Genomic DNA, 13,796 nt, shown 5'->3' on the forward strand with positions numbered 1-13,796 from the left:
ACATAAACTTAAAACAAAACAGGTGAGGGAGGAGGAGGGCCTGCTGAAGAGGTTATTCAACTGGTCAACTGGCACGGGGTCCAGTGCAGGTTCCAGCGCTGACCCAGCAGCGCCAGGCCCCGCGCTCAGTCACTGCGGTGATTCTGGTGGTTGGTTCGCCCGCTCCCGGGAAGCAGCCAGAGCCCAGGCGGCTCTCAAAGGGCGCATTTGTCTGAAATGTATGGCCCATCCCCCTCCCCGTTCCTGGAAGGAAAATGGTTTAAGCAGCTGCCTCCCTAAACACAGGTCGAGCGGCAGGTGAACCTCTCTCATCGGCATTCCCCAGCTTTCGGGCAACACGGAGCGCAAAGTGCAGAGTCCCAGGTCTCACAGGTTGGTCCCATCTGGGGATCCAGGGAGACTTTTTGTACACCTGGCACTTCTGGTCCCGCCCCCTTTCGCAAAACCCCCAATCCCAGACACTTTCTCCGTGATTGACGTGCACCCGGAGCAATTATAATTGGTCATGGCGGACGACCACTCCGCCTCCCCGACGACCCCGCCTCCCTTTCATTCTGAAAGAAAGAACCTCAGCCCGAGCGTCCAATGAAAAGCGCCTCCACCCCCAAGGTCCCGCCTCTTTCGGCTCCGACCACGCCCCAAAAGCCGGAGGGATGCCCGCCTTTCGGCGTGGCACGGACCAATCGGAGGGCGCGTTCGTCCGTATGGGAGGCAGCCTGACCAATCCCCGGGCCCCGGGCCGCGTCGCCCCGCCCCTCCGCCGGGGCCAAGCGGCGGGCGAGAGCGGGCCTCCGGGCGGCGGCGGCGGCGGACGCGGCCTGAGGGAGCGGCCGGCTGCCGCGCGGGGCTCGCCTCGCCCGCGGCGGGGTCCATGGCCTGAGCGGCCATGTCCGGCGTGGTGCGGACCCTCAGCCGCTGCCTGCTGCCGGCCGAGGCCGGCGGGGGCCGCGAGCGCAGGGCGAGCGGCAGCGGGGCCCGCGACGCGGAGCGCGAGGCGCGGCGGCGCAGCCGGGACATCGACGCGGGGCTGGCCCGCGAGCGGCGCGCCGTGCGGCGTCTGGTCAAGATCCTGCTGCTGGGCGCGGGCGAGAGCGGCAAGTCCACCTTCCTCAAGCAGATGCGCATCATCCACGGCCGCGAGTTCGACCAGAAGGCGCTGCTCGAGTTCCGCGACACCATCTTCGACAACATCCTCAAGGTGCGTGCGTCGCCGCGCCCCCGCACACCTGCGCCCAGGTGCGTTCAAGTGTGTCCAGGTGTGCCCAGGTGCGCCCAGGTGTGCCCAGTGCGCGCAGGTGCGGCCCCCGGACCCCCGCCGGGACCCCCTCCCGCCCGGGGCCGTCCCCAGGCGCGGGCACCGCCCCCTGCCTGCGGCCACGTGCCCCCCGCTGCGGGGAGCGGGCCAAGGATGCGCGCCCCGTGTGCCCGGCGGCGTGGCGGCCTTCGCTCCCGCCCTGCCCTCGTAAGGGCCTGGGCGCGGTGGGAGCGGGAGGCCGGCCAGCTTTGGGGGCCGGCGGGGAGGGGTCTCAGCGGTGGGGAGGCCCCCGGACCCGGGCGAGGGCGCGCCCCTCCGCGATGGCAGCGGCGCGGTGCCCGGTCCAGCCGGGGAGCCTGCCCTGCCCTGCCCTCCCGGTGGGCGTAGACGAACGCCGGGAACGCGGGAGGAACGGGCCGCAGCCTCCGGTTCCGAGTGTTTATCCGGAAAAGGTCAGCCGTGTACCTGGTAGGACAGGGGGCGCCTGGACGTCCCCGGGCCAGCGTCCACCTGGGCCCCTGCCGCCCTGCGGGGTGCCGGCGGGTGAGACCTAGCTTGAGCGCATGTCTCCCCGCATCAGCCGGGAACCCACGACCCCTCGCACGCATCTCGGGTACCAGCCTGTTCCCACCCCCTCCGCGCGCACCGAGTTGCTTTGTTTGTTTGCGTCCGGATACAATCGCCTCCCTCTAATACACGACTTAGGTGCCGTGGTGCTCCAGGTTCTCCGTTGTCTCTTGCTCCGATTTTACTCCTTACAATTTATTGGGGGGAAAACAAAAAACCTGTAGATGGACAGAGTCTGGTCCTGGTGTCTCCCTAGCCTGTGTGCGCAGGGTCTGGGGGACCCGCCCGGGACTGCCCCTGGATGCCCCTGGATGCCCATTTCCCTGGTTTCAGGTCCTCATCTCCCCTGCCTGTCCCCTCACCGCCCTCCCCAGGCCTGGTGGTGGGAACCAAATTAGGAGGGTTGTCTGGAAGCCGAGGTAGAGGCCGCGGCCTGGAGGCGAGGTTTGTGTGCCCGAAGGACTTAAAGTTAGCCAGGGGGGTAGCTCCCTCCCCTCGGGCACGGTTCCCTCCTCACCCCCAGGAAAATCTGGCCTTGGCCGGCTAGGGCCTCCTCGCCGGGGCCTGGGTGCTGGGATCCTGGGACCCTGGGCTGCCAGCGTCCAGGCCCGCATCCGGAGTCCCGCGCCCGCATTCCCACGTGATGCGTCTGTTACTGAAATATTTTACTGTCGTAGAAATAGCCCTTTTAGGATCAGGGAGAGAGCGACCTCAGTGATAAAACCTCCCCTCCCCTCTTCACCTCTTTCCAAAGCCCCTGGTGAGTCAGTGGGCCCAGCCCTCCGAGGCCGGGTGCCCGGGGCGATTCCGGGACCGCTGTGTGTTTGAAATTCCCCTCGTCCTCTGGGGTAAAGTGCACTTGATTGTCTTTCTGTGGCCCTGGCCAGCGTTGCTTTCTGCTGCTTTTCTGGCCTCCAAGCCGGGCACAAAGATCCGGCCGACTGTCTCCTCGTTTCTTTAACTCGAGAGGCAGAGTAGATATTTTGGAAAACACAGAATCTTCGTCTGGATCAGTGTGGAAATGTGTTTTAGAAAACTCGGTCTTAAGCTTTTCCCGATGCCTAGAAACGTGAACCTCACCGACTTAGCAACAGACAGGGGCTTGTTGAACCAACACCCAGTTTCCTTCCCACGATGTTCACTAATTGCAGTTCGTAGTGTGAAGCGCACTTCATTTCTTGTGACTATTTCAGTAGCTCGTTAGGACAGATCCCTCAGGGGAGAGGCCTGGGATGGCTTCACGGGGGACAGTGGAATGGTGCTGTTCAGAACAGTATTTGTGCTGTGTGTAAAGCGCTAGCTGCCCGCCATGCTCATCGCCAGGCGCTCACACCCGCATTCACCTCCCATGGCACTTCCGATGGCTCTGTGCCATTTAGCCAGGAGAATTTGGAGATCCGGGGTTAAATTCAAGGTCAGTTACCTAATTAGTAGGTGGCAGAGCTGGGAACCTGGTCTTTTTTTTTTTTTTTTTTACTTTTAATTTTGAGATAATCACAGAGTCCTATGCAGTTGTAAGAAATAATACAGACATCATGTCCCCTCCACCTGGTCAGCCTCCGTGGAAGCATCTTGCGAAACTGCAGTGCAGCGTTGCAGCCGGGATGTTGACGTGGGGAAAGGTACAGAACATTCCATCACCTTAAGGGCGCCTCATGTTGCCTTTTATAGCCACTCCCTGCCCTGGCACTGACCTGTCTGCTCTCGAGTGTATGCTTCTGCCACTTCAAGAATATTATATACGCAAAGCAGGCAAAATGTGATCTTTTGGAATTGGCTTTTAGCCCTCAGCTTAACTCCCTGGGGATTCAGCCACGTGGTTTCAGGTGTCAGTCACCAGTCGTTTCTGCTTTTTGATTGCCGAGCAGCATCCGTGGTGTGGATTTACCACAGCGCACCACTTACCTGTCGGGGAACCTCTGGGTCCTTTCCCGTTTGTGTCTCGCATGAGCAAACCTATGATCACTCCTGTACATGTTTTGGTATGTGCATCAGTTTTCGTGTATCCGGGATAAAATTGGTCAGTTGTATGGTAGCTGCATGTTCAGTTTTGTTTTTTAGTTTTTTTGTGATTTTCTTTTTCCTTTTACTTATTTATTTATTTTGTTAGTCCTCACCCAGGGATATTTTTCCATTGATTTTTTTTAATGTTTTTTTTTATTGATTTTAAAAAGAGGAAGGGAAAGGGAGAGAGAAACATCCATGATGAGAGAATCATGGATCGGCGGCCTCCTGCAGGCCCCCGACTGGGGATCAAGCCCACAACCCGGGCATGTGCTCTGACTGGGAATCAAAAAACAAAACCTTGACCTCCTGGTTCATAGGTCAGCACTCTACCACCGAGCCACACCGGCCGGGCTGCATGTTCAGTTTTGTGAGGACACTGTTTGCAAAGTGGGCGCCCTGTTTTACACCCTCACCGGCCCTGCGGCAGTGAGCCGCTGCCCCACGCGCCCGGCGTTGGCGGTGTCGCCTCTTCAGTCCCGGCGTCTGGCGGTGTGAGTGCCGCACTGCTGTGTGACCACATTGCCCTCGTGGGTCGCAGTGTTGAACGCCTTTCTGTGAGCTCAGATACGTGGTTTGCAAGTATTTTCTCCCGGTCTGTCTGCAACGGTTCTCAACCTTCTGGCCCTTTAAATACAGTTCCTCCTGTTGTGACCCAACCATAACATTATTTTCGTTGCTACTTCATAACTGTCATGTTGCTACTGTTAGGAATCATCATGTAAACATCTGATATGCAGGATGGTCTTAGGCGACCCTGTGAAAGGGTCGTTCGACCGCCAAAGGGGTCACCACCCCCAGGTTGAGAACCGCTGGCCTAGGGTGACTTTTCATCCACTCGACTTGCAGGGAGCCAAGTTTTCCCTTTTAATGAGGCTCATTTCATCAGTTTTTCCCTTTATGGCTCATGCTTTTGATGTCAGGTGTCAAAACACTTCGTCTAGCCATAGATCCCAAAGATTTCCTATTTTTTTTCTAAAGGTTTTATAGTTTTACATTTAAGTCCCTGATGCATTTTGAATTAATATTTGTATAAGGTGAAGGGTTTCTTTTCTTTTCCTTTTTTTTTTTTGTGGCTTATGTATATTAAATTGTTTCAGCAACATCTGTTGAAAAGACTGCCTTTCTTCCATTGACTTGCTTTTGCACGTTTAGTCAAAAATCAGTGGGGTCGGCCCTGGCCGGGCAGCGCAGTTGGTTGGAGCATTGTCCCGATAGGTCAGGGGTCCTCAAACTTTTTAAACAGGGGGCCAGTTCACTGTCCCTCAGACCGTTGGAGGGCCGGACTATAGTTTAAAAAAAAACTATGAAGAAATTCCTATGCAGGCTGCACATATCTTATATTGAAGTAAACAAACAAAACGGGAACAAATACAATATTTGTATTTGCATGTGGCCCGCGGGCCGTAGTTTGAGGACCCCTGCGATAGGGCATGGTTGCTGGTTCAGTCCCCAGTCAGGGCACATAGAAGAATCAACCAAGGAAGGAATAAATGAACGGAACAACAACAAAAAATCAATGTTTCTTCATTTCCACCCCCCCTCTCTCTCTAAAAAATCAATAACTTAAATTTTTTTTAAAAATCAGTATGGTTCTATTTCTGGGTTCTCTGTTCCACCCACTGACCTGTCTGTCTCTCCTCTGCCAGCATCACACTGTGTTGATTACTCTAGCCATTAGTAGGCCTTAATATAGATGAAAACAATTTCAAGATTTCTTAGTTATTCCTGGGACTGTGCCTTTCCTTATAAGTTTTAGAGTAAGTTTGTCTGTGCCTATAAAAAAAAACTTAGCTTGGATTTTTATAGCAATTTTATTAAAACTACAGATCAATTTGGAGAGAATAGACATCTCTGTTGTGAGTCTTACAGTCCATGAACATGGTATGTCTTCATTTACAGTGGTTCTCAACCTTCCTAATGCCGCGACCCTGTAATACAGCTCCTCATGTGGTGGTGACCCCCAACCATACAATTATTTTCGTTGCTACTTCATCACTGTAATGTTGCTACTGTTATGAATCGTCATGTAAATATCTGATATGCAGGATGTATTTTCATTGTTACAAATTGAACATCATTAAAGCATCGTGATTAATCACAAAAACAATATGTAATTATATATGTGTTTTCTGATGGTCTTAGGCGACCCCTGTGAAAGGGTCGTTCGACCCCCAAAGGGGTCGCGACCCACAGGTTGAGAACCGCTGGTTTAGAAGGTCATCTCTGACCGGCATTTTGTGATTGTCAGCCTGTGCATCCTGCCTGTGTTTTGTTCCATTTGTGCTAAAGCATTTCATTTCCTTTGGAGCCGTTTTAAAGGACACTGTGCTTTTATTTTCCATTTCCAAATGCTCCTCGTTAGCACAGCGACGGGACTGATTCTTGTGTCTCAGCCTGGTGCCCGGCGACCGTGTGGAATATCCTTACCGGTTCCAGGGCTTTCCCGTGCGTTCCTTGGGATTCTGTAGATAAGTCATCGTGTTGTCTGCAGATAGGGACGGTTTCCTTTGTTCTTGCCCCACGGGTATGCCTTCTATGTCTTTTTCTAGCCTTAGTGCAGCACTGGGACTTGTCGTGTGATGTTGAACTGAGTGGAGAGAGTAGCCTTGGCTTCTGTTCCTTTCCTTTTCATTTTTGTCCATCTTCCTAGAACTTTATCAGATTTCTTGATTTTCTCCCCCTGAGGATCCAGCTTTTTATTTCATTGGTTCTTCTTTATGTTTTTTTTTCTATTTTTAAAAAATATTTATTTTATTGATTTCAGAGAGGAAGGGAGAGGGAAATAGAAACATCAATGATAAAGAGAATCATTGATCGGCCGCCTCCTGCACGCCCCCCACTGGGGATCGAGCCTGCAATCCGGGCCTGTGCCCTTGGCTGGGATCGAACCTGGGACCCTTCAGTCCACAGGCGGACGCTCTATCCACTGAGCCAAACCAGCTAGGCTTTTTCTATTTTCAATTGCATTTATTGCTACTCTTTATCATTTCCTTCCTTCTACTTCCTTTGGGTTTATTTGCTGTTTTTCCCTAGTTTCTTAAGGTGGAGACTGGCGTGTTTGAGACATTTCCTCTCTTCTGCCGTAAGCGTTCCTAGTGCTGTAGCTTCCCGCCCAGCGCCGCGTTCGCCTGCCCACATGTGTCTGTGTGCGGTATTTCCGTTTTTACTTAGATCCACGTGCGTTTTGATTGCTTTTGCGATGTCTTCTCTGACCCACAGATTACCCAGAGGCCCGTCGTTGTTTCTGAGAGTTTATGGGTTTTCCTGCCGCCTTTGTTACTGACTTCTCTGACTCCATTATGGCCAGAGCACTCTGTGTGGTTTCGTTTCTTTTAAATTTGTCAGGGTCTGACTATGGTCTGTATTCTGTGCGCCCGTGTCTGCGAACGGTCCGTGGGAACTGGGAAAGGTGGTATTCGGGGAAGTGCTCTCCTCTGTCAGTGAGACCCTGTGGGCTGACGGGGTGTCTTCCTGTCGCCTCGCTGACCGAGGGTGGCAGCTGCTGAGAGTGCCGTGTCCACGTCTCCACCCTCCACGCAGTCACTGCCGACCGAAGCCTGACCGATGACGTGCCAGTCCATTCGCACGTATTGTTTATGTTATGTGTATTCTCTGCTGTATTCTGACAACGTAAGCTAGAGGAGAGCGCATGTTAAGAAAGTCACAGGGAAGAGAAGGCACATCTGCAGCACCTGTTGGAAAAAAATCCGTACGCAAGTGGCTCCAGCAGCTCAAGGCCGTGTTGCTCACGGGCCACCGGTCTGATGGTGGATTTGTCGGTCTCCCCTTGAGCTCAGTGCTGGCTTCGAGCAGGCTGAGCCTCTGCTGTGTGGTGTGTAAATATTCGGATGACGTCTCCTGGGGGATTGATCCGTCCGTCATTAGTGATTCCCTCCTTGTCTCTGGAAGTTTTCTTTGCTCTGACATCTGTCTGTCTGAACGCGGCCACTTTTCTGTCCTGAGTGCTATCGTGTGCTTGTAACCGACCTACTGAGTTGTGTGAATTGAGTTTTATAGTCAGCGTGTTGTTACATCATATCATCTTTATCTACTCTATTCATACCTGTCCATTAGTTTGTACATTTAGACCATTTATATTTAAGGTAAAGTAACTATTAACATGTTGGGGCATAAGTCTCATTTTATTGTTATTATTTTTTGATCCTCACCTGAGGATATTTTTTCCATTGATTTTTAGAGAGAGTGGAAGGGAGGGGGAGAGTCAGAGAAACATCGATGTAAGAGAGACCCATCAACTGGGTGACACCCACACGTGTTCCAACCGGGGCTAGGGATGGATTGAGCCTCCAACCGAGGTATGTGCCCTTGACAGGAATCGAACCCTCGAGCCTTCAATCAGCAGGCTGGTGCTCTAACCACTGAGCAAACTGGCGAGGGCTCATTTTATTCTTTTCTTATTTCTTACCTTCCTGTGGGTTATTTTTTTATTTTTAACCCTCACCCAAGGATATTTTTTCCATTAATTTTTAGAGAGAGTGGAAGGGAGGGAGGGGGGAAAGAGAGAGAGACACATTGAACAACCGCCCCCGGCTGGAAATCGAGCCCGAGACCCTTCGGTCTAAGGGCTGACACTCCAACCACTGAGCCACCGGCCAGGGCCTCCCTGTGGGGGATGGGAAGGTGTCTCGGGATTCTGTCTTTGATGATTGGTTGTCGCGTGTGTCAGGCACAGCTCTGCCTCGTTTCGTGGCGGTGGCTCTAGGTTTACTATGCACACATCTGGAGCAGCGGTTCTCAACCTGTGGGTCGCCACCCCTTTGGCGGGCGAACGACCCTTTCACAGGGGTCGCCTAAGACCATCCTGCATATCAGATATTTACATGACGATTCCTAACAGTAGCAACATGACAGTGATGAAGTAGCAATGAAAATAATGTTATGGTCGGGTCACAACAGGAGGAACTGTATTTAAAGGGCCAGAAGGTTGGGAACCACTGAAGCTGGTCCCGGTGCTGGAACCTGTGTTGCAGCTTGAAGTGAAGTGTGGACACTCTGCTCCCACTCAGCTCCCTTTGCCCTCCACACAGTTCAGACTTAAATGTCCTACGTGTTTGTATTCTTGGGACGTTGCATCCTTGGCTTGACTGCAGCCCTCAGATGGGGTTTCACGCCCACAAGGGCAGGCCCGTCTGCGCCTGTGCCCCGCCGCGGCCCGCTCGGAGCGTGTCCCTTCCTGACGCCCGCGCCTGGCCCTCTCCCTGTGGAGCCTTCTCTGCGTTCTCCAGTGGGGTTTGCTCCCCGTCCTTCGTTCTGCTTCGCCCCAGCATCTGCGCCCCCGCCCCTGGAGGGCATCCTCGCCTGCGGTGGAGCCCATAGCGACACCTCTCCTGCCCACCGTGTCCTCTTGCTCAGAGGCTGGCATTCAGGGGAGGGAGAGGGGGGAGGGAGAGTCTGGGCGGAACCGGAAGTCTCCCTCCCGCTGGGATTCCAGGACCAGGCCCTTCCCTGGCGGCAGCGGTGGCTGAGTGGGAGCGTGTCAGCCCCGCGTCATCTCCTCCAGGCCCCGCCACGGGTCATGGGAGTCTGCGCGTCGCTTTGACTTCCTGTAAATACTCCCTGTCCCGCGTTGTGTTTTCCTGACCTCAGAGGTGACCGTCTCTCCCTCCCGGTGGACGTGGCGGCTCAGCGATGGTGCGGGCGCTGTGTGCCCAGGCCCCGCAGCCAGGCTCCCCCTCGGCCCCTCCCTCGCCGCTCGGACGGAGCCTCTGTAACGCTGAATTTCACAGCCGCGGGGAGTACATGAAACGTTAGCTGTGTTAGCTGTTTCTCCTCCGTTACAGCCTGGAGATCACAGCGTCATGCATGTGGTTGCTGGGTGTCCCTTTCACCACCCCCCACCTGAGTATCCACGGTTTAGGAACCTGGCGAAGGAGTGGTTCTCAACCTTCCTAACGCCGCGACCCTTTAATACAGCTCCTCATGCTGTGGTGACCCCCAACCATAAAATTATTTTCGTTGCTACTTCATAACTGTAATTTCGCTACTGTTATGAATCATGTAAATATCTGATATGCAGGATGTATTTTCAGGGGTCGCGACCCACAGGTTGAGAATCGCTGGACTAAAGCCTTAAAACGAGCATCTCCTATTGACGCGGGAACGGAGAACCACCTTGACAGACTTTTCTGGCATGGACCCGAGACCCTCTGCCAGGTGCTGGGGGCCCACAGTGAGCGCTGCCAGTCCCTGCCCCGGGCACGCTGGCAGCGGAGGAGACAGGCACCCTGTGCCCAGTCGGGTGTGTGCCAGGCTCAGTGGCGCAGAGGCGCTCGGAGAGCAGGAGGGCGCTCTGGCCAGGCCCCTGGAAGAGTCTGTCGGGGGCGTGTGCCGCGCCGGCCTTTGAAGTCCACGGGGTTCGGCAGGCGGAGGAGACGCAGGGCCCGTCTCGGCCGTCTCCGCCCAGCGTCTGTGTGGTCAGGCAGGGGATTCTGATCGGAGGAGGTTCTAGACGAGAATGAGTGGAAGAGCTGGATGGAACTTTCTAGTACCCGGGGTCACGATGCGTGCTTGCTGCAGACCCGTGGTCTCAGTACTCGCGCTGGAAGCCATGCCTTCCCCTAGAAAACACACATGCACACATGTAGCAGTGGGCACTTTCCCCTAGATAACACACGTGCACTCATGTAGCGGTGGCACCTTCCCCTAGAAAACACACGTGCACACATGTAGCGGTGGCACCTTCCCCTGGAAAACACACATGCACACATGTAGCGGTGGCACCTTCCCCTAGAAAACACACGTGCACACATGTAGCGGTGGCACCTTCCCCTAGAAAACACACATGCACACATGTAGCGGTGGCACCTTCCCCTAGAAAACACACACGCACACATGTATCCGTGGCACCTTCCCCTAGATAACACACGTGCACACATGTATCCATGGCACCTCCCCCTAGATAACACACGTGCACACATGTATCCGTGGCACCTTCCCCTAGATAACACACGTGCACATGTAGCGGCGGGCGGACAGCGTGCGGTGAGGGGCGGCTCGAGGTCTGCCGTGGACTGGCTGCGCCTGTGCTGGGCTCTGCGAGCTGGTCCCCTCCTCCTCCTCCTCCTCCTCAGGGCGGCGCGGGCCGTGTTTTCTTTGGCTGCGGCGACGGGGCTTCGCAGGAAGCTGCGCCGCTGCTCTGTGCTGAGCTCGTGACCCGCCCGCCGCTGCCCGGGTTCCGGAGCAGCCCCGTCTCCAGGCCGCAGTGGTTTGTGGGACGGGGCGTCCGTGTGCCCTGGGCCCGGGAGAGCGCCCGGGGTGGGGTTCCTGCTGGCAAATCGCATTTCAGTGGCAGGTCCACTGTTACTGCCGGGCACGCGGGCTGGTCTCTCAGTCATGCAAACCCAACCCTGGCCATCGCTAACACCCCAGAGAGGCCCGCTGGCTGTTTGGGGGTCCAGAGCACATGCCGCTTGGTCCCCGGCTTTCGGAATCTGCCTTAGCGGACAGGCTGCCTTCCCGCCGACTGTCCGCTGAGGTGGGAACCTCTGGCTGGACGCTGGATAGTGGTCTGTGGAGGCTCGGAGCCAGACTCTGCAGTGACACAGCTGAGTGTCGACATGGATCTCACTGGTCTGGGTTCTGGTGGAACGAGGACGGACATAGTGTTACCTGGAGAGATAATTACAGGGCGGCCTCCAACCCGGAGGCCCGCGTTGTGCAACGACCTGCGCGTAGCCTGCACCACCTGGAGGCCGTGGCGGCCCAAGACAGGCCGTGTCAGGCCGTGAGTCATGTCCTTTGCAGGTAAACAAAGCGCCAGAGGCATCTGCATCCCTGCTGGTGGGCGGGGGGCCTGCTTCCCGCCGCCGCCTGCCCTGGAGCCGGAGCCGAGCGCGGGGGTCGCTGCCGGGGGTCGCTGGCTGCGGCTGCTCCGCGCCTGGGGTCTGGGCAGGACGACAGTCTCACACGGGCTCGATGCTCACGCAGGCCCAGGCGCGCGGTCCAGGGCAGGGGTGGGAACCCTTATTCTGCCAGCGGCCGTTGCCTATTTGTAATGTCATTCAAGGGCCATACAAAATTACCAACTTGAAAACGAGCCGGCTATCTTCGGTCGAACACTGAGTCACCTCGCCCCTAATGCCTTGGCAGGGCCTGGCCAAATGATTTTGAGGCCTAGATGGCCCGCGGGCCGGACGTCCCCCACCCCTGGTCCTGGGAATGGAAAGCTTCGTTAGAGAGGCCACGCCCATCGCCCGGTGGACTGAGTCGCTCGGAACTTGTGCTGTGAGTGCAGCGAACCAGGACAGGGACAGTGTGGCTGTGGGATTCTCGCAGGTGGACAGAGGGCAGCGGATGCCACGGGCGGAGAATGTTCCGGGCCCGCTCTCTGAAGGGGCAGAGGCCTGGGACAGCCCCTCTCTCTGAGCTGGGCGTCTGTGTGACCGTCTGGCCTGAACCTTGGCACCAGCCTGGTCAGCTGCCCTGTGCCATCAACTGGGCAGCCAGACCTCCCTGGTGTGGGCAGGCCTCAGGTCACCTGTCCACTTAGACAGCCGAGCGGACGCTAAGCCAAGGGGACACGGAGACTCAGAACCTGTGTCCTCAGTGTTCGCGCTGTGGGGACCTCGGGGGGGGGGGGGTGTCCGGTGGCTGGCACGGTGGCTTCCCGTGAGCCCAAGTGCCTGTGCGGACCGGCCAGCAGAGGCTCCGAGCGGGTGAGGCTGTGGGAAGCCCGCGCCGGCGTGCAGGGCCGGGCCTCAGCGCTGCCCTGTGCGTGAGCTGAGTGCAGGCTGCCCGGCGCTGGGCCCTCCTGTCCTCCTGCCCGTCTGCCCGTGGGCTACTGTGGGGATGGGAGACGCGGGCGGGGAGGGGCGCCGGAAGGTCACTGTGAAGTCCCTGGGAGACAGGAGCCTGTGCACGGGGGTGTGACGAGGGTCACCTGGGCTAGAGCTGCTGGGCACGTCCTGGGGCCCCGGTGACTCAGGCTGCCGGGAGCCCGTGACAGGCAGTCCGTGCTCAGTGCTGGTCAGCAAGGCAGGCATGGGCCGGGCACTTTGGGGTGCAGAGTGGCTTCATTTTCAAGGTACTTGTGTTCGTCTTTGTAGACAAGGCGTGTGCTCCAAACGGAAGACCTGACACTTCGGGAGACGGGGAGGGAGGGAGTCCCTCAGCCCCTGCTCCCTGCTGGCTCCCTGTGGGTGAAGGAGAGGCCCCTCCCAAGGTGTGGCCGTGCGAGTTTCCAGCACTGTGCGCAGGGCTTTTGTGTCTGTTTTATTTTAGAGAGAGGGGGAGCGGGAGGGGAGAGAGAGAAGGATCGGTGTGAGAGCCCGCGGCCTCCTGCACCCCAACACCGGGATCGAACCTGCAGCCCCGCGTGTGCCCTGACGGGATCAAACCCGCACCTGTTCGTGCTCGGGACGACGCCCAACCGACTGAGCCCCGGCCAGGCCGAGCAGGGCTGCCCCCGGGCACTCCGTGTCGTGTTGGGCATGGTTGGCACAGGGGGTGCCAAACTACTTCTGTTTGATGGGCATCCAGGTGTTTTCTCAAGGACGCGCAGTCCACAATGGCAGTTTCATGTGCTGCTGCTCTCGCCCGGGGGGAAGGACGTGTCTTCCTGGGATCGCGATGACCGGCGAGGCTGAGGCAGGTGTGAGCTGTGGAAGTGGGGGGCGGGGGGAGCTCCCGAGAGGCCGGTGGAACTGAGACAGAAACGGCCGTGTACGTCCTGTCGGCGCTCACCTGGCGGACTGCAGCGTGAGGAGCTGTTTGAGCCGCGTTCCAGATCCCCCGGGACCTGCGGCCACAGCAGGCGTCTCATCGGGTCAGCATCGCAGGAAGCCCGGCCAGCAAGCGCTGTGTGGGCGCGCGTGCTGTGTGTGCACGTGTGCGTGCACATGTGCATGCTGTGAGTGTGTGTGCTGTGTGTATGAGAGTGTTGTGTGCGTGCTGTGTGTGTGCATGCGTGCTGTGTGCGCGCGTGTGTGCGTGTGTGAGAGTGCTGTGT

General features: G+C 56.8%; 1 protein-coding gene across 5 annotated transcripts in view; it reads left to right on the top strand.

Moving 5' to 3' along the window:
* The first annotated feature begins 747 nt into the window (after positions 1-747).
* The window catches only part of GNA12 (G protein subunit alpha 12), a 42,736-nt gene continuing 29,687 nt past the window's right edge, over positions 748-13,796 (top strand). The window contains exon 1 of one of the 5 annotated variants that reach the window (XM_059699390.1): positions 748-1,246. In XM_059699390.1, coding sequence (XP_059555373.1) covers positions 887-1,246 — 360 coding nt within the window. In that variant the 5' untranslated portion in view covers positions 748-886. The remainder of the gene's footprint in view (positions 1,247-13,796) is intronic. The other 4 variants (XM_059699387.1, XM_059699392.1, XM_059699391.1 and 1 more) reach the window with 4 other exon arrangements.

This window comes from Myotis daubentonii, chromosome 5 (assembly GCF_963259705.1).
Source record: "Myotis daubentonii chromosome 5, mMyoDau2.1, whole genome shotgun sequence".
In the NCBI taxonomy this organism is placed as follows: domain Eukaryota; kingdom Metazoa; phylum Chordata; class Mammalia; order Chiroptera; family Vespertilionidae; genus Myotis; species Myotis daubentonii.